Source organism: Triturus cristatus, chromosome 7, assembly GCF_964204655.1.
Source record: "Triturus cristatus chromosome 7, aTriCri1.1, whole genome shotgun sequence".
Lineage (NCBI taxonomy): Eukaryota > Metazoa > Chordata > Amphibia > Caudata > Salamandridae > Triturus > Triturus cristatus.
In genome coordinates, this window is record NC_140590.1 from 718,390,077 (window position 1) to 718,409,399 (window position 19,323).

General features: G+C 46.4%; 1 protein-coding gene across 2 annotated transcripts in view; it reads right to left on the reverse strand.

The window, feature by feature from the left end:
* Window positions 1-19,323, reverse strand: part of RPTOR (regulatory associated protein of MTOR complex 1) — a 1,825,560-nt gene that overhangs the window by 21,191 nt on the left and 1,785,046 nt on the right. For both annotated transcript variants that reach the window (XM_085617419.1, XM_085617418.1), the window contains 2 exons: window positions 7,058-7,174; window positions 6,280-6,409 (listed from right to left, as the gene is read on the reverse strand). In XM_085617419.1, the coding sequence (XP_085473545.1) occupies window positions 6,280-6,409; window positions 7,058-7,174 (247 nt within the window). The remainder of the gene's footprint in view (window positions 1-6,279; window positions 6,410-7,057; window positions 7,175-19,323) is intronic.

The following is a 19,323-nucleotide window of genomic DNA, read 5'->3' on the forward strand; positions in this document are numbered from 1 at the left end:
AGACTGACACCCCTGACCTGCGCAGATGAGCTGCGACCACCGCCATCACTTTTGTGAACACCCGAGGGGCGCTGGTAAGGCCGAAGGGGAGCACGGCAAACTGAAAATGCTCCTGGCCTACCGTGAACCGCAGGTAACGCCGGTGGGCCGGCAGGACAGGAATGTGAAAATATGCGTCCTGCAAGTCCAACGCTACCATCCAGTCTCCAGGGTCGAGGGCAGCCAGAACCTGAGCCAACATCTTGAACTTCTCCTTCCGGAGGAAGCGATTGACGTTCCTGAGTTCCAAGATGGGGCGCAGGCCCCCTTTGTCCTTCTTGGGGACCAGAAAGTAGTGGGAATAACAACCACATCCTACTTCTGGCCCAGGAACGCGCTCGATGGCCCCCTTGGCCAGGAGGGCTGTGACTTCCTGTTGGTGAAGCGCAAAGTGATCCCCCGACATGCTGTGGAACTGAGGTGGCATGGTAGGGGGGTAGACTCGAAGGGGAGGGAGTAACCCCTCCGGACGATTTGCAGCACCCACCTGTCTGAAATGACAGAACGCCAGTGGGGGAGGTGATGTTGGATCCTGCCGTCCACTGGCGTGGGGTGCACCCCAAAGCCCGGACTAGGAGGGCTTTGAGGCGGATGCTGCGGGAGTGGAGGTGGACTGACCCGCACGCTGGCCCTCTGTGCCATTATGGGGCCCCCACGGCCGCGCCGAGTTTGGTTCTGCGCAGGCTTTTGGCTGAATGAGCGTGCAGGGGCGCCCCTTCCGTGGGCACAAAAGGAACGAAAGGTAGATGTGGCTGGGCGAGTGGTAGAGAGACCAAAGGACTTGGCCGTAGCCCGAGAGTCCTTGAAACACTCCAGCGCACTGTCTGCCTTATCGCCAAACAGGCGAGTACCATCAAAAGGCATGTCCATGAGGGAACTCTGGACGTCCCCCGAAAACCCAGTGGACCGCAGCAAAGATTGGCAACGCAGGGCCACTGTTGTGGAGATCGCTCTCCCTAAAGAATCCGCTGTGTCCAGCCCACACCGGATGGCGAACTTTGCGGCATCCTTCCCCTCTGCAACTACTTGGGAAAGTATAGCCCGAACCTCTTCTGGGCACTGGGGCAGTGTCTGCGCCGCTGTGTCTCACACAGCATGAGAGTAGCGGCCCAAGAGGCATGCGGTGTTGACTGACCGCAGCCCCAAGCTGGTAGAGGAAAATAACTTCTTGCCAAACTGCTCCAGCTTTTTTGATTCCTTATCCGGCGGGGCGTGGGGAACGCACTTTGGGAAGTGGAGGCCTGAATGACCAGGCTATCCGGAGTCGGATGATTTGTCAAAAAGGCTGAGTCACCCGGTGCCGGGCGATGACGCCTGGCCTCGTTCTTATCCACAGGAACCCCTGTGGCTGACCTAGACCAGGTGCTCATCAAAACATCCGTCAAGGCCTCATTAAACGGAAGCAGAGGTTCCATAGAACTTGCCGCCGGCTGAACCACTTCAGTAAGGAGGTTTGTCTTGTGAGTGACAGTAGGCAGATCAAGGTTAAGGGCCTCAGCTGCTCTACGGAGCACCACAGTATATGTGGCGCCCTCCTCCATAACAGCAGGAGGAAACGTAAAACCAGGCTCAGAGGAGAGGTCAAGGCCACCTACATCCTCCGAGTCCTCTACCCACTCATGATCAGACTTGCACTGCCGTGCAAGAGGGTCCTCCGACACCTCCCAGTCATCCCCCTCCTCCACGGCCCGAGGCACAGCCGGCGGGGGAGGCACAGGGGAAAACAAATGCTCCAACAGTGCCAGGAACGACGCTGGGCACTGCGGCGATCCAGCTCCATGTCCCAATCCGGAGCAAAATTGCCCAAAAACTCCGGCAACGGCGGTGGTGGGACAAACGGAACCCATGGCGGCTCCTGGAATGGAGCCGCATGGAGTGCCGGAGCCGCCATCGGAGGACCTTGCGGCGCCGGGGCGAGAGCCGGTGGCAAGCAAGGGCCCTCAATGGGGACCGCGGGGCCCGAAGGTACGCCGGCAGGAGCCCTAGGCCTGAAAAGGCGGTCCATGGTGGCAAGAAACTCTTGCACCTGGGCCGGAGTCGCCGACGGACCCGGATAGGGCGGGTAGGCCTGCGGGACCCCCAGGCTTCAATGAAGCCGCAGGGGAAGGACCCCTGGCCCCCTAGTCCGAAGACCGACGGGGAGAAGTCGGAGAGCGAACTCGCTTCTTCGACTTTTTCTTGTGACGTCTCTTACCCGATTCCGAGGGTGAAGACTTTGACCCCGAGGAGCGATGATGATGGCTCTGCGGTCGGTCCCTTGAGCGACCCCTGGACCTTGAACGGCGCAGAGATGACTGCCTGGCCTCCAGCAGCTTTCGGGACCGCTCCCGCAAAGCCTTCGGAGCCATGGCCAGACAGTCGGCACATGACCGGGAGTCATGGTCGCGCTCCAGACAGTAGAGACAGACGTCATTAGTTCTAGCACTCCTTTCAGGAATACTGTTTCTATTCCTAATGCTATGCTATGGCAAGCTTATCCACCGGCGTCACTCCCAGCAACTTGGAGAAAGCTCTCCTAGAACGGAAGTGTCGTGAGCGCATAGTGCAACTTTTGGGCATACCTCGTCTACGGGAACTTAATACAACATGGTTTCTGTCATTTAGACCAATCTGGCAAGATTGCATCTTACCTGTTCTACGCTGCCTGCTTTGCGGTGAAGAATGCGTGCTAGACATATGTCTAACACTCCCATCAGTCATGCCAACGGATATCGATACTCTGCTGGATCCGATAACTGCCCATGCTCTGTGTTGTCCCCAGAGGCTACCAATCCTGATGACGGCATTCGTTGAGATCTCACAGACGCTTCCTGATGCTGCTGAGGTACGCGATGGATCAACAGGCACACAGGTAACAACGGACGCGAACATTGCTGCAGCATCCCATGCTGAAGGCGATGCTTCACATCTCTGTGCAGGTAACCTTTTAAACGATGTGTTCCAACTGTCACTGACTTCGGTAGATGATCTTTTGTCTACAAGAGTTGATGATTTCATGTTTTCTCCAGGTCCATACACTGACTTTGATTCGGCTCACAGTTTACCAGGACAGCAATTAATTTGGCCTCCATATTTTCATAACAGAACAGAACAGAACTTGGAACTGTTCCTAAAATTTACTTTTTTCTAAATTTGAAGATACATGGCAAATCAATCTGCTTACAGTAGAACTATTCATATAGAATGGACTTCTTTGAATACTTCCAGGGACACATTGTCACCTTATTTACCACAATTTCATTTAGTACCATGTTATGAAATGGCTTTGATTTTTTGAATACTTATCAAACATTTCGTCATATGTCTATATTTCTATTTCATTCCGATTGCATTTATGTCCGATATATGCTTAGAATGGAAAACTGCTTAATAATGAACAGTACCTTTGCATTACATGTTTAGCAACAGTTTTTTTAAACTTCTTTTAGTATGCTTTTACAAATGTTATTAGAAACATGTGGTACTCAGTTTAATGTTTAGCATTTTATGTTTAGCATTTAGTATTATCGATCATTTGAAAGTGGAGTGGGTGTTGTATTCCGCTTTAGGTGTCCGTATATAGGTTTTCCTGATACATGTCCTTATATAGGCATAAGATCCCAGTCCTTATTTAGGCATTAGCCATGCTATCCAAATATTGTATTCAGGCATGGTCACCTACATCCGTCCACCCCAAAGTCACAACAAGTTCTTAGAAACCAGACCCTTAAGCTCTTGGGAGTTCCAATAGCACAGGATTGATTTCTCCAAGAACTCATTTAGTATGCATGAACCGCTATTCCTTAAGGGTTCATTCCTGACGTCTTCCTCTGCCCGACTTTATGTCAATGCTAACAATCCAAGGCCCCTACCGTGTATAAATATACCTTTCCTTGCCCAAGCAAGTAGGAGGAGACCTCGGCTTTAGAGGAGCCAGTGTCCCGGCCGGACGCACTGACAAGATAAGTGGTCATCCCTGCTCGCAGAGAATCCAGCTTCCTGTGTTCTGACTCCCTTCGCGGGGTGTTAAGAGTTCGAGACCCGGAAAGAGATTCCCACCTCTCTCATTCTCAAGGTAAGGAGCGGACTAGAACCTCGAGGGACTCTTGGCATATCAGACTTAGCATATCAGACTATAGCATACAGCACCTACTTCTTATCTTGTACTACACTTAGGTTAGGTACACTGGGGTAGAACTAGTTAGAGAAGCATCTCATGAGTACTCACATTTTTAGCTTATGTTATTTATGTATATGAATATATATGTCATAGCTAAAAGATAATGCTAGCGCAGTATTATTTCTTCCTACTGCTTACGCTGTACATAATAAAGCTCGCATACTGTCTTGTGAATATAACAGCTCATATCTCTTAAACGAGAAACAAGACTGTTCAATAAATCCTTTTATTGAAACGCCCGTCTATTCTTTCTGTGTAACTCTGAAGAAAATAAGCATTCACCATTAGCTGAGTGAAACTGTTATCTGTTGTTTCCACGATTCTGAGAGCGTTCCGATTCTAAAGGGAAACAAAGTTGTCATGTTTATGCGGTTGCCAGAAACGAATCCCTTCTTGTTTACAAGGAGGTTCTAGTGGCCTCTGAGTTAGCTGGTACAAATAAATTACGTTTAATATACTCAATAGGGGCATACTGACCTCAGTCCTATGCCAAATGTATAGGGTATATTATTCCAATGCGCAGAGCCTATTAGGGAAATAGGAACTAGACTACACTGGGATCCTGAAATATAACTATTATAGACTAAGAAAGGGGTTATCTAGGAAAGAAATTAAGGCGCAAGGTACACCAAACCAGCATTAAGGTCATTTCACTTGTATCAGAACCGTTAACAAAAACCATGCAGAATATTAATCGTCATACGTTTCCTATGAATGCTAATGATGAGTGTTTGGATGGAAACAGAACTGCCCCCGATGATTCTAATCCAACAAAGAAGGTCCATAAAATGAAATCGTCGCTGGAGCTGCGCCTTTCCCACCGCAAGGGGCCCAGGCCATGTCCTATCTGGCTGTTTCGCGGCCTCTCCTCGCTGGATAACCTTCTCAAATTTTCCATGCGGCCTGACCCTAAGATGGCTGCTGCACACTAGGCCTCTGGCAAGCCCTTCTTCCCTCTGATTACAGGAGAGACAACCGTCTCTTAATGTTGGAAGCTGATCCCTGACCCACTTCCAGTGGGCTAGTATCCCTGGCGATCGCTTCGGAGATTCTGCCTGACCTTAAAATGGCGGCCGAATCTTCCTCCGACCGCCATCTACCCTCTTCTCACCACAACATTTGTTTCCAGTGTTATTGCGGACCTCATAGTTTGCCAGTGCTCTCCTCACTCTTGTGAGCGTTTTAATCTGCTCGCACACCCATTTTATTCCGTGAGTGTAGCTGCTTTTTCAAGAAACTACAATCAAAATGGCTCCCGACACATACTAATTTACTGGTCTTAACCTGCTACCATCAACATTGGCTGCAATGGGGCAGCATTCTCCCAGACTATGGATCTAGCGGCACAACTCTCAACTTCCCCGTACTGCAGTCAAGGTCTTTCTCTAACCAGCCCGATTGTCCCGAATAATGGCCCCCATGAGTGGGCCCCTTTCCAAAGCACTCCTTCTCCCCTTGTTGGGGAGGGATCCAGCATTTATGCCCTGGAGTATCAGAGATCCCTCTGAGAGAGTCCACAGCGACAAGGGAGTCTCACACAGCGGAGGCCTGGGATTGATCCCACTACCGCTGGGAGCACAGCACCGTACACCGGGCCCGGAGCTCTCGATTGAACTTTTGGACTATGCCTCCCTAAGCGGAAACTATAACCTTTCTGTATGTACTACGGTGACCGAGCAACCTTTGGCGATGACCGGTAGAGCTGTCCTATGGAGATATAGAGGAGTTTGGCTCTGGTTCACCACTCGACTATCACCTACCCAGCCGGATGACACAGTTTTTCCTCGTCTCCACGCTGTGCTTCCAACCCCCTCCCCACCTTTTCCCTCCGTTATTCTTTGTCTACCTACCCTATTCCTTTCCTCTCTCCCCTAACTTTTCTCTTCCTTTGCCTATTTTTTTTCCCCTAGGTTTATGCTATGCTTTTGTACTTGTGTAACTATGCTACAGTAACTGATGGAACTTTGCAACCATGTTCTGAAACAATGTTTCTTCCTCATGTAAAGCGCTCTGATACCTCCGGGTCTAGCCAGCGCTATATAAAACTTTTCAAATAAATAAACAAATAAATATGTACAAACCCAGTGGGGGTGAAATGTCAGTGAGCTGATGGCGCCGATCCGCTGACCCATGAAGCCATCGTAGTACTTGATGTTGCTGATGAGTTCCCCGCTGCAATTGTATATTGCAATGAACTGATTCATGGAACCACTAGAAAAACAGGACACAACAGAAAAAGAAGAAACAAAGAAAATCGAGATGATGAGAAATAGAATAGGAAAAAAAAACCAAAAGAATAATGGGAGAAAATCAATAGACAAAAGAACGAACGTGAAATGAGTGGAATAGAAGCGAAATGAGCAGAATAGAACAGAGCGAAACATGTGGAGGGTATAGAAAAGGAGGCCAAGAAGTAATAGAAGGCAAAGAAAGAAGAGAGAAGGAAAGGGGTAAGAAAGCCAGGGAAGATGATAAAGGAATGAATAAGGAAGAAAAGTGCGAACGAGGAGGCAGAGAAAGAGAAAAGTAAAGATGGGAAGAATGAGAAGAAAATTATTAGCCCAAATTGAAATGCTGTCACTTGTCATGCTTACCCAAGTCCTAGGATAAAAAGACCGACATTTTATTTACCCTTCTCTACCATGGTCTGCAGGTCCCAACACATGGCATGGAGCCTTTTTAGAGACCCACCTTACCACCATACCAACGGCACAGACGCTGCTTAATAACCAGGTTGACGCCATTAACAATAACAAGGGGTCAGCTTTGGAATGGAAACTAACTGCCATACTACACTGGCAGTACATTTCCTCCTTTCTCAGCATACAAACATTGTTGATAAGAAGAAAAACTACTTACCAGGCAAAGAGGTCTGCCTGAGGGTGAATGTCCAGGGCTGTCAGTCCCTTCACCACCTGTAGCGTGTTCACAGACTCAGGCATCCGGGGATCAAAGAAGCGAACATCACCATTTACACTGTGTGAAAGCAAGGGTGGAAAGTTATAAAAGGCAAGGCAGGAAGATCCAAATACAACTGAAATGAAAAAATAAAAAAATTCAATCAGGTGGGAGGGATTTATGAAAGACTTGGGCATGGCCATAGCAGTAACTTACACACTGCGACTCGATGTTTAAGTTTCAATAGCAAATTCCACTAGACAGTGGGTGGAGCGCAACCCCATGTTATGTGTGTAACCTCTGAATTCAAATAATGTGGATACCCTAACAGTACTGGAAAACCAATCAATATAGTGGACAAATATCTAGTCAAGATCTGTGGAAGCCTAAAAACATCACCAAAAACTAATGAGTAGTACTTTTTCCAAATATTCGAACCAGAGTATTAATTTTAAGAAAATCATTATGAAATATTGGCCGTTTCTACAATACGAGCCCAGTTTCCTAATACATTGTAGAAAAGCACTTTGCTTATCATTGATCAAAAATGTGAAAATACAATTCAGTTCCAAATAAACTAAACCAAATCACGGTCATATTATTATAGGAGAAAACACAATTACACTCAACCCTCCTGCCCAGGCAAAAAGATTTCCATTCGAGGCACTTATAGCTGTCACAATTCCAACTGTGTTAATTTGTTAAAATGTTCTTGCAACTTGATATACATTGGGAAAACTTAACAACATCAAAGTGAGACGCAGAAAAGCAACATCACCACTGGAAATGAAAGGTTGACTGAAGCTCCCCATTTCAAGGAACGGCGCCACACTATTTGCCAATTTAGGTGGAAATAACTGAAAGAAATCAATATTTTACCGACACGAGGTAATCAATAATTTCTTCTACAGACACACTAGATAAAGAAACTGAACAGTTTACACACGTCTGACCTCAATGACTGTACTGAAATGTTTTGTTCTGCAAATCAGACAAATAATGTAATCTACGTAGTTCGTTTATCCATACTACTGATGTATGTATTGGACTTTCCTATTGCTGATGTATGTTGTTGTGTACTACTATAGTCTTATTCCGATCTACCATATTGTCTTCATAGATTTGCACATAAGACACTTCTATGTGACGTTTTCAATCGTTTGCATCCTTTCTGACTGCGTCCATTGGTTGTCCCACTTTTTCAAAATGGTGCCGATCTAGCTCCATCTTTCTTCGGCTTTTTTTTATTTAAAGTTTTGTTTTTTCTCACTGAACAAGACGACCAAAAATAGTGAGGATCTACTTTCATGGTTACCTCCACTTTTTGAAGATGTTAGTATATTTGTTTGGCTAGTCTGACTGGGATGCTGCTAATCAGGACCTCAGTCACTGTGCTTCCTCTCTAAATTGATTATGGTATGTACTTCTGTACCGCCACAGTTGGCTACTGGTGTACCCCTATAAGTCCTTAGTATATGGTACTGAGGTACCCAGGGCATGGGGACACCAGGGGTCTCCCATGGGCTGCAGTATATATTGCGCCATCCATGAGAGACCACTCAAACTGTGACTACAGGCATGCTCTTGCAGATTGTGTAAGTTGGTGCTAGCACCTGTTACGACAGATGTACGTTTTCTTATATCTGAGGTCACTACACTTAAAATCTATGTCACCCCTGAGGCAAGCCTTTCAATCTTTAAGGCAGTGTGCTGGGTTATGAGTGTGTGGGTGCCCATGCATGAGCAGGACACTCCTACAAACCCCGGAGTCGGGTCTCCAGGCTTTGTAAGTGCGGCTAGCCAAGCTAATACATATAGTGGCCATCTGTCATTATGTGATGGCTAACTATGTAGTGGCTGTGCCGAACCAGGGCATGTTTGGTATCAAACATGTTGGAATCACACCCCAACACTGTTACTGGTGTTGTAGGTATGATTCCATGCACAGTGGGGCTCCTCTGGGAAGCCCCCAGTACACCCAGTAACAACCGTCCAGTGTCTGCCAGTAAGCTAGTACTGCTGCCGACCCCGGACAGGATTCTGCCTTCCAGCTGCTGAGCTCAGCTCGAGCAGTGGAAGGTAGAACAATATGTATTACAGGGAGGTGTGATCACCTCCCAGGCAGTACTTAGTGAATTGTGGGCAGGATTCTGCCCTCCAGCTGCTGAGCTCAGCTCGAGCAGTGGAAGGTAGAACAATACGTATTACAGGTAGGTGTGACCAGACAGGACTTAGTGAATTGGGCTGGTGTGGGAGCGCTTGCCAGTGGCCCAGACTGCTTTGAAGGGCACATCTGGTACCCTTCTTGCATACTCTGGTTTGAGCCAGTTCAGGCAGCCCTTGGCTTCTGCTCTGGTGCAAAATTGGACAAAGGACATGAGAATATCCTACCCTCTGTCTAGCTCCTCCTCTGGGAGGGGCCTCTGACTCGTCTTAACCCCTTTCCTAGGGTATTTAAGGGCTTATCTGTGTCCTCAAAGTCGTCTTGGGAGAAGCCTCAAGCCTAAAACCCCGTCAGTCTTCGACCGTCTAGACACTTGGTCTTCGCCTGGAGTCGAGAGTGCATCAAGGAAGATTCCTGCTGCTGCTGGTCTTGATGTTCTGCAAGTCTTCTTCGTCGTCTGTGTCTGTGCTTCTCCGAGGATCCTGTGGGCATCAAGGACACTCAAAGTAATCTCCCTTGGAGTGAGGGAGTCACTCCCTTGCCTCTGCAGGCACCACAACGAAGCTGACTGGTGTGCTGCTCCTGATGTCCCATGAACTTTGAAAAGCTCAGCAACACAGGTGGTGGTTCTGCACCTCCCTCGAGGTCTGACCTGTCCTCTCTGCCATTTTGAGGACAGTATCCCACGTCGGAACTGCTGGAACCGAACCCCTATGCACTGTATTGACTTGCCGTTGCCAAGGCTTGTTGTGTCTGTACTCCAGAGATCTTTGGGGTACAAGAAGCTCGAGCCTCCAGCATCTATTCCTGCCAAGTACAGCGGCTTCACTGCATCCTCTGCACCGTGGGCCTTCCTTCTTGGTGAGCTGCGTGAGGGCCTCTTGCAACTCCTGTGCTTTCGGCCTGTGGGCCCCCTTGAGGGTCTTCTCCTGCTTCAGTGGGATCCCCTGTTTGCTCGGACCTGCTCTGACTCTCCTGCTTGTGGTGAGTCTCTTGGACCTTGCTGGTTCCAACGTTGCTCCTTCATCACTTTCCACGCCTGTTGCAGTTGCCAAGGCTTGTTGGTGCTCCCGCCGGACGCCGACCCCCCCCCCCCCCCCCCCCCCCCCCCGGCTCTCGACTTACGGCGTGGGACAGCTTGTGAATGGCTCCTGGTCTTCCTCAGAATCACCTGGTCCTCAAATCTGCAACAACAAGGTCACCGCCATCACTCCTGCATCTTCCGTCATCAGTGGGCATTGCTCTTCCGTGCATCCTGGTCACCTCTGAGTGGCATAGACTCTGTCCCCGTGCTTGAAGCTTCTTCACTTCAAGAATCCACCCTTGGATTCCACCGGACTTTTGCACAGTCTTCACCAGAGGCATCTTTCATGAAGTCCTCCATTGAGGTCCATGCCAGTTTCCGATGTCACTTCACACCTATGCATCCAGCTTCCCTGGTGAACGTATCCTGGGGTATCCACGGGTGGGGTGACTCTCCAACCTTCTGTCTTCCACAGGGTTTCTTCAGAGTCCACTTTGAAGGGTCCTCCTTCTACAAAACTGCAACCGCAATTTCCCAGTTGAATTTTATTGGACATGCAGCTGTGTTTCTACTCGGAACACAGCCTCTGTGTGGTTCCTGGGTACTTATTGTGGGTGGTTCCTTGTGTCCCCAGCTCTTCTGAGTCTCCTGGTCCAAGTCCCGACTTTGGCTGCAGTTCACATTCCACTTGTTTAGTATATGGTTTGGTCTTCCCCTGGAGACCACTGTATTTTGTGCTTACTAACCTATTGCAATTGAAGCATTATTGTGTATTTGTGCTTATATCTCCGGGTAGGAGATATACCAATGTGTCAGAGAGTGTTGTGTAATACATAGACATATTTTTATATATACACTGTGTGGTTCTTTTTCATTTGACCTACACTACATGGTAAGATCTGGTAAAATAAGCTGCTTAACACTCCTTCAAGATAAGCCTTATGGCTGCTCTCCCCAGCTATGACTTAGAGAATGTTATATGGTTGTACAAGACCACTAAAATCACCATAAGGGTTGCCTGGTTTAGTGCAAGGTGCTTCACTTAAATAAGTGTGCACCATATAGTTAGCCAGCCTCCTACACATACTATTATCCAACTTCGTCCCACCCCAGCTGATATCTGCCCCGATCTCTCCTAAACAATTTTTTTTTCTAAGCCTCTATAGCCCAAACTCCGCACTACTCATCCACATGGGACTGGCATGCAAGCCTTTGAGCTCTAGGTATTATTTGCCTCCTACCTTACACGAAATTCAAGTAGCAGATTTTGTGTGTAATTTTCTTCATGCTTACCTTAAACTGTAAAAGGAACTTGCAGGGAATTATTGTTTATCTATTGGTCCCTTAGTTGTTGTTAAATCTTGTCTTGATAAGGCAATATGGTATTTAACCTTTGGTCATTTCATTTGGTAAAATACTTTTTTAATTTTTGGTCATTTATTGCTTGAAGGAGCCACTATTGCTTTTTTTGTATTACATCACTTGACTATTAGTACTTTAGAGTTCAAATCTTTTCTGCCTTGAGAAGAATGTTTTGAGTGACAGGAGTAATTTTTGTGTATTACCCACTTTGAGTCGGAAAAAAAAATAGAATTTTGTTACAAAACTATCACTATGCACTTTAGACTGAATGAGACTAATATTTGATGTTCACTTACATTTCAATGATTTTTGTTACATTAAACAACCCTGACTAACCATCTACATGTCAAATAGCTTCCTGCAACATTTTTCCTTATGTTTCGGGCAGCCAATCAGAGACTTGCTCCTGTGGGAGCAAGATGGATCAAGGGTAAAAAAACAAAACCCTGGGTTAATTAGAAGGCTCTATTTTTCAAAATTAGTTTCGAGGGTCTCTTGTGAAAGCTCCCCAAACCCAGCTATTCAGATATACAAATATCTTTGGAGGTTAATATCCAGGGCCGGATTGGGGACACAAACTTAGCAATTCAGTTGGACCGGCCCCAGGAAAGGGGGAGGGGGTGCTAGTGAGAAGAATTACTGCTGCTTTTGTTACAGGGGGCCTGATATTGCAGCAATGCTGCAAAACCGTCCCCCAGTAACAAAAACGGGTCCCACCACTCAAAAACCACCCCCCACCCTTCGGGCCCACAGGGAAAACACCTGGTGCGTTGCCGGCTACTGCCAGTTTGGCCCTGTAAATAACTCCAAAACTACAGAACCGATTTACACCAAACAACATTTAGCACATTTTCTGGACCAAGATCTAGCTCCCTGCTAAATATGGTGTAATTCCAATCAGAAATGTTTGAGGTAGAGCTGTTCACAAAAGTTAATGGAAAACGCATTGGGATTTTGTGTTTTAGGACTCCCATTTTTTTCCTCGGTGCCCACTTTACGAATCACCCCAAAAGGTTCAGTGCACAAAGTAGATAAAAAATAGCACTTTTTTATGAAGTTTCGTTAAGATTTGTCAAATGGCGAAAAAGTTATAAGCAAAACAAAAACAAAAAAAAGGGCATTTCCTATGGAAACGCTGACCTAACTATAACTACCCGGTGATGACTGCCACTGGGATATATGAACAAGTCAATTACCTCTGGTAACGCCTTATCTGGTAGAGACTAGATCTATCTGCAGAATCCTTACCTATGAATTTCCCAGGCAGCAGACTGGATCCGGAAGATTTTTCAAGCAGTACCCCTGCGCACCAGTAGGTGGCATCGATCGGCTCTGCGCCCGTTGTCGGCGTCATCTGCACTGCAGTGACGTTGCATAACCTATATAGGCAACTTTCCAAGCCAGAAGCATGGAGCCATAGAGTGCACTGACACTGGTGTGTCTAAACTAATGCCCTGAAAGGGATCAGCCCTGTCCCTAGAAATGTGTCCGCAGAGCGGTGAGGATGGGTGGGTTGGTAAGGAATCTGCGGCTAGATAGTCTCTACCAGATAGGTGTTACCAAAGGTAAGTAACTTGTTCATCTGATAGAGACTTCTAGCCAGAGATTCCTTACCTTTGAATAGATACTCATGGAATACCAGCCCCAGTTGAAGGTCTGCGGACAAATTTTAACTAGAAATTCCTGAAGGACCGAATAGGCAAAGTGCCCATCCCTGCGGACCTGACTGTCCAGGCAGTAATGTTTAGTAAACATGTGCAGAGATGCCCATGTTGAGGCCTGACAGATATCCAGGACCAGAACTCCGCATGCTAGTTCAATGGTCGCAGCTTTAGCTTTGGTGGAATGAGCTCCTAACCCTTCAGGAGGCTGCTTCTTTGCCAATGCGTAGCAGATCTTGATGCAGATTATGACCCATTGCGAGATGGTGCGCTTCTGCAACGCCTGACCCTTCTTTGTGCCAACATACCACACGAAGAGTTGGTCGGCCACTCAGAACTCTTCTGTGCGGTCAAAGTAGTACGACAATGCTCTTTTTAGGTCCAGGTGGTGGAGTCGCTCCTCTTCTTTGAAAGGATGTGGAGGAACATAGAAGGTGGGTAAAGTGACAGATTGGCCCACTTAAAATGGTGTGACCACTTTTGGCACAAAGAGGCCCTAATCTGCAGCAACAGTTTGTCAGTATAAATCGAGAAAAAGGGAGGCTTGGATGACAAAGCTTGTAGCTTGCTCACCCTCCAAGCAGATGTCATTACCACGAGAAAGGCGGTTTTAATTGTGAGCAGACGGAGGGACGATTGTGAAGAGGCTCGAAAAGAGTACACATCAAGAATGCAAGGATCAAGTTAATGTCCAACTGAGGCACAATAAAAGGAGAAGGGGGGGAACATATACAAGGACAATCAGAAATCTGTTTACAAAGGGCAGTCGCAAGAAGACAGACAGAGCAGGAAGATAACCCTTCAGAGTACCCAAAGCAGAGTCCTGCTGGACAAGGGTAAGAATAAAAAGCACAATATCGGAAAGAGAGGCAGAAAGTGGATCAATGGACTTTTCTGTACAATATGATAGAAATCGCTTTCAACAGCAGGCGGATACAGTGTTGGAGGAGGTACACCTGGCTGCCAGAATAACATTGCAGACTTTGCGAGAAAGGTCAAAAGCTATCAACCGCCGCCGCTCAATTTCCACGCAAGAAGGCAGAGAATTGACAGGTTCAGGTGGAGGACTCTCCCCTGCTAATGTGAGATAAGATCCTCCTGAAGGGACAGCCTGATCACAGGATCAATTACCATAATCAGTAGCTCGGGATACCAGACTCTTTATGCTGTGTGTGTAGCCACAGGGATGATTTGGGCCCAATCATTCATGATCTTCTTGAGAACTCTGATGGCAGGAGTGGTATGGGCGGAAAAGTGTACAGGAGACCTGAGCTCCATTCGAGATGAAAAGCGTTGCTGGGGTTGACACTCTTGAGTGCTGTATAGGGAACATGGCGGCAGTCAGTTAGTGCCGGTCGCGAGCTCTCTCGCGGCAAACTAAAACTTACTTGTGCTAGGATGTCGGGGGTCTCTGTAGGGGTGAGGCAAAGCTGCTGAATAGGGCCGGTGTGCTACTGCTAGGATCGGCTTCCGGGGCAGCGGGAGCAGCAGAGTGGCTGTCGGCATTGAGGACTGTGCTTGCCTGCCTAGACAGAGGCTGCCCTCCCATGTTAGGGAAGAGAACAGGAAGATAGGACCGGAGAATGTCGCTCAAAGCCCCCTGATGACCCCGGTAAGGAGAAAAAAGGAGAATTTGCACGAGGCTGTTCTAGGTGGGGCTCCTAAATTATCTGAAGCACCCCTAATAGAGGGTGAAGAATTAAGTGAATCCCCGGCCTGCTTTACAAACTGGTATACTCTAAGAAGTAGGCTATCTGGGGAAAAGGACAAAACCCTTTAGGGGCCCCCATAAAAAAGAACCACTCTCTGGTCCCCCAGAAGAACTTAGACAACATGGTTTCTCGTACTCTCCTTCACGTCCCCATCTACAACGTCCAAAAGACTATCCACAGATAAAACTTTGCTGAATGAAGGGAGAAGGCAACCCAAAGGGAAATCTGAAAGTATAAAAATTACGCCTTCACTTCGTCCCTATTTTAGGGTCCAATCCCAAACAGTTCAGCCCGTCCCTTCTACCACAGCTATATGCCCTGTTCCTACACATATTCCTGAAGCTTGCGGATCCTCGAGTGCTATGGAGGATAACCCCACTACTGAAAGCAAGAAAAACACTTTATGTTTGGAAAATATGCTTAGCTCCCTAGCAGCGGCAGGGAATGAGATATTGAATCAACCGCATACTCAAAGAGAATTACCCACCTTAACAGTTGGTCAGACCAAGCAATCTTGCAGGGAGAAACTACTATTTACCCTGTTAACGGAAGTCAGGGAAAAGTTTGCAGTCTCTGAGTTGAACCAACAGAAGATTCAGGGCGCATGTGAGATGTTGGAAGGCAAGATTATTAACCTGATGGAAAAAGAGGGGACAATGGAGGCCTCTGTTGAAGATCGTTCAAAAAAATTGATTCTAACAAAAACGAGATCGCAAAACTGAAGGATAGCGATAAAGAGCTCCGGTATGAACTAGAAGATCTTGAAAATAACGCTAGGAGAAATAACATAAGGATCCTGAATGTCACGGATGGTCTTGAGGGAGAAGACATCAGGAGGTTTACAATTAGACTCCTAAAATAATTTAACAGGGAAATAGAGGAGCATAGCCTAGAAGATAACATCCAGAGAGTCCACCAGGACCCTTTCACGAAGAGACCAGGGAAGAGAAACCTGAGAAGGATTTTGGTGAATTTTAAGTCATACTCCATGAAGGAGAAAACCCTTGCCAGGGCCCTTAAATCAGGATCATACAAGAAAGGGGAGTGGTCTTTCCGTATCAGATCAGACATTTCAATCACCACACAAGAGAGACAATGGGAGTTAGGGAAGTTTATTCAAGAGCCGAGGGGGATGGGGCTGCCAACCTCTGGTTCCCTGCTTCCCTAAAGGTGATGTGGAACAATAAAATGCACAACATTAGAGACCCCAATAAAGTTAGTAGCCTGATTGAAAAGATTAAAGCACATTCAAAATAACCTTATCATTATTGCCGGGAAGTAGCGAGAGAGCTCAAATTAGAGGTAGTCACCAGAATAACTCTCAACATCAACATCTGGGAGGGTTCCCATGGGTGGGATGGTGGGGTCACTAGTAAAAAGAAAACAAAAAAAAGTACTTTTATCTTTTCACTGGGTGGGGGAGCATTTGGGTTAAAAATAAAATCCTTCATTTGTTGACATAGCTTAAGTGGACTGCAGTAATGCTTCAGGCTCCCAAACATGTGTGGTAGGACCAGGTTACCCAGGTTACTGCATATCTACCTATTTCCTTTGCAGTTGAAAATCTTATCTTGGAATGCTACGGCCTCAGAGTTGTCGCTAGGAGGAAGAAAATCTTAGAGTACTGGAGACTCTCGGACAGTGAGTTTTTTTTTATACAAGAGACCCACTTGTTTAACGAGGACTGGGCTGAGATACTTAAATGGCAGAAGTGGGTTGATCATTGTGTGTGTACCATTCACTCATGTCCAGCGAAGGGAGTTGAACTTCTCTTTAAAAAACATATTCAAGCTATGCTAGGTGACTGTACAGTTGACCCTCTTGGTAGATGGGCAATAGCTAGGGCTAAGACTCAGGGATCTTGGCTGACTTTTGTGGGGTACTACGGCCCTAACTTGGACAATCCTACCTCACTACGTACTTTACTCCTCCAACTGGTTGATATCAACAACCCTATAATTTTGGGTGGGGACTTCAATGTAGTTAGAGATCCAGCCCAAGACACAACATCTAGGAGGGCAACTGCCCTAAATAGGAAAATTGCTTTGAAGCAACTGATGGCGGACATTGGCCTCACTGATATTTGGAGGTTGATTGGATGTAAGGCAGGGACGGCAGGGTGAAAATTTACCTTTAATAATAAAAAAAAAAAATGAAGCCACCGGTCTAGAATAGACTTCTTCCTTGTGGACTCAGTCACTAGTAAGAACACTACTAGAGTCACTCACGCCCCGGAACATCTATCTGACCATTCCGCAGTTATCCTAGAGATTACTCTTAAGAAAAGGCCTCTTTCTCATAGGTGGACTTTAAATCGTTCTCTACTTCTTGAGCCACATGTAGTGGGGAAATTGAAAATCGCCACCAACGACTTTTTGCTCTCTAATTTGGATTCAGCCCCCCTCCATAATGTATGGACCACATACAAAGCCTTCCGAAGAGGTATTTTATCCGGCTTGACTGTTGTACAAAATAGGAAAGTCAGGGAAGATATAAATAAAACTTGTAGCTGCAGTACATACCATTCACCTGGAATTTGACCAAATCCCTAACAGTCCAAACGCATTACAAATTGAGCAAAAGCTGCAACTATCAAGATCGGAGCTAGCAGATTATCTTGAAGCAATCGTTAGGGGGAAATCGGAAAGTAGCAGGTTGTCGCACCATGAATATGAGGAGGGGTGGGGTAAATTGCTTGCCTGGAAGACTAAGGCCAACCAGACAAGGAATCAAATTAAAGATCTTAGGTGTCAAAATTCAGGAAATATAATCTCTGACAATGATGAGATCGAGAATGCATCTGCCCAGTTTTTCCAAGACCTCTATACAGAGGATGTGACGTAAGTGAAGAACAGTTTGAGGACTTTCTTCAAGACTTGGAACTTCCATCCCTACAGGGGACTAGGAAAGACAATCTAAATAGCCCCATTAGCCTTGAGGAAATTGTTCGAATTATTAGAGTCTAAAAAAAGGGAAAAGCTGTAGGCCACTATTCCATCCCAAATGAGATCTACATCATATTGAGGGACAAGCTTTGCGATATTGCTACAGATTTTTAACTCAGCTTTTATTTGCAGCTTGAATCTCCCGTTATCCTGGGACGTTGCCACAATAACTATACTCCTTAAACAAAATAAGAATCAAAGGGCCTGCAAATCCTATAGACCCATCTCCCTCCTTAACAGTGATTATAAAATATACACCCTGATTCTAACAAAACGACTGGATAAGGTGGTGAGAACCTAATTCACACTGACCAAAAAGGCTTCATGATGGGGAGACAACATCATGAGTTAACCCACTAATTAATAGGTGCAATCGACCTGGCGATGGAATATGGGAACCCATTAACACTGATGACCTTTGATGCTGCCAAGGCCTTTGACAGGGTTAGCTGGCCATTCCTGTAGAAGATGATCAAACGATTCAATTTAGGAGAAGTCTTCTTGGCAGCAGTCAGGGCACTATATAAAAACCCATCGGCGAAGGTATTAGTAAATGGGAACCTTACTAAGTTAATAAACATCGGTAGGGGGACCAGGCAGGGATGCCCCCTTTACACCCTTCTGTTAAACATCTACATGGAGCTACTGGCTTGTAAACTAAGGGCATGCCGGAACATCTACCCCTTTATCTGTAATGGCTGGTCAAAATAAATAGGGTTGTATGCAGATGACCTGATGATTTTTACAGGAGACTTGCCCAACTCTCTCTGCAATCTAGGAGACTTTGGAAAAGTTTTGAAAAGGTATCTAGGTACTCCATTAATCAGCAAAAAAACAGAGTTAATGCAGTGGAATACCCAGTATATGAGCGACTTAACAAGACAAGAAATTTTGGGAGTCCAATAGTACACAATTTGGAGAAGCTAGCTCAGGTGAACTTCGATAAGTTAGTCACTGGTGTTAAAAAATTGTTACAGGCTTGGGGAGCACTTCCATTGTCCTTTTTAGGTAGATCTAATCCTTTGAAAATGTCAATCCTCCCGAAGTTCACCTTTCTGTTTAACGCTATTCCATTAGAATTTAAGAAGGTTTGGTTCAAGAAAGTGCAAGGAGAATTCACTAGCTTTATTTGGGCAAACAAAAGTCCTAGAATTTCCTGGAAGAAGCTTCGCAGAAAGAAAGAACATGGCGGTATTGCTAGCCCACATCTGTATCAGTAGTACCGTGCTTTCCATCTGAATAACTTTCAACAGCTTCTAATGGGCAGTGCTTGTCTGTCCCCACTTTTTAGGGCTCTTATGGCCCCCAGACCAAGCAGATTTTTTCCTCCTTAAATTCAGCCACCCCAAATTTTTCAAA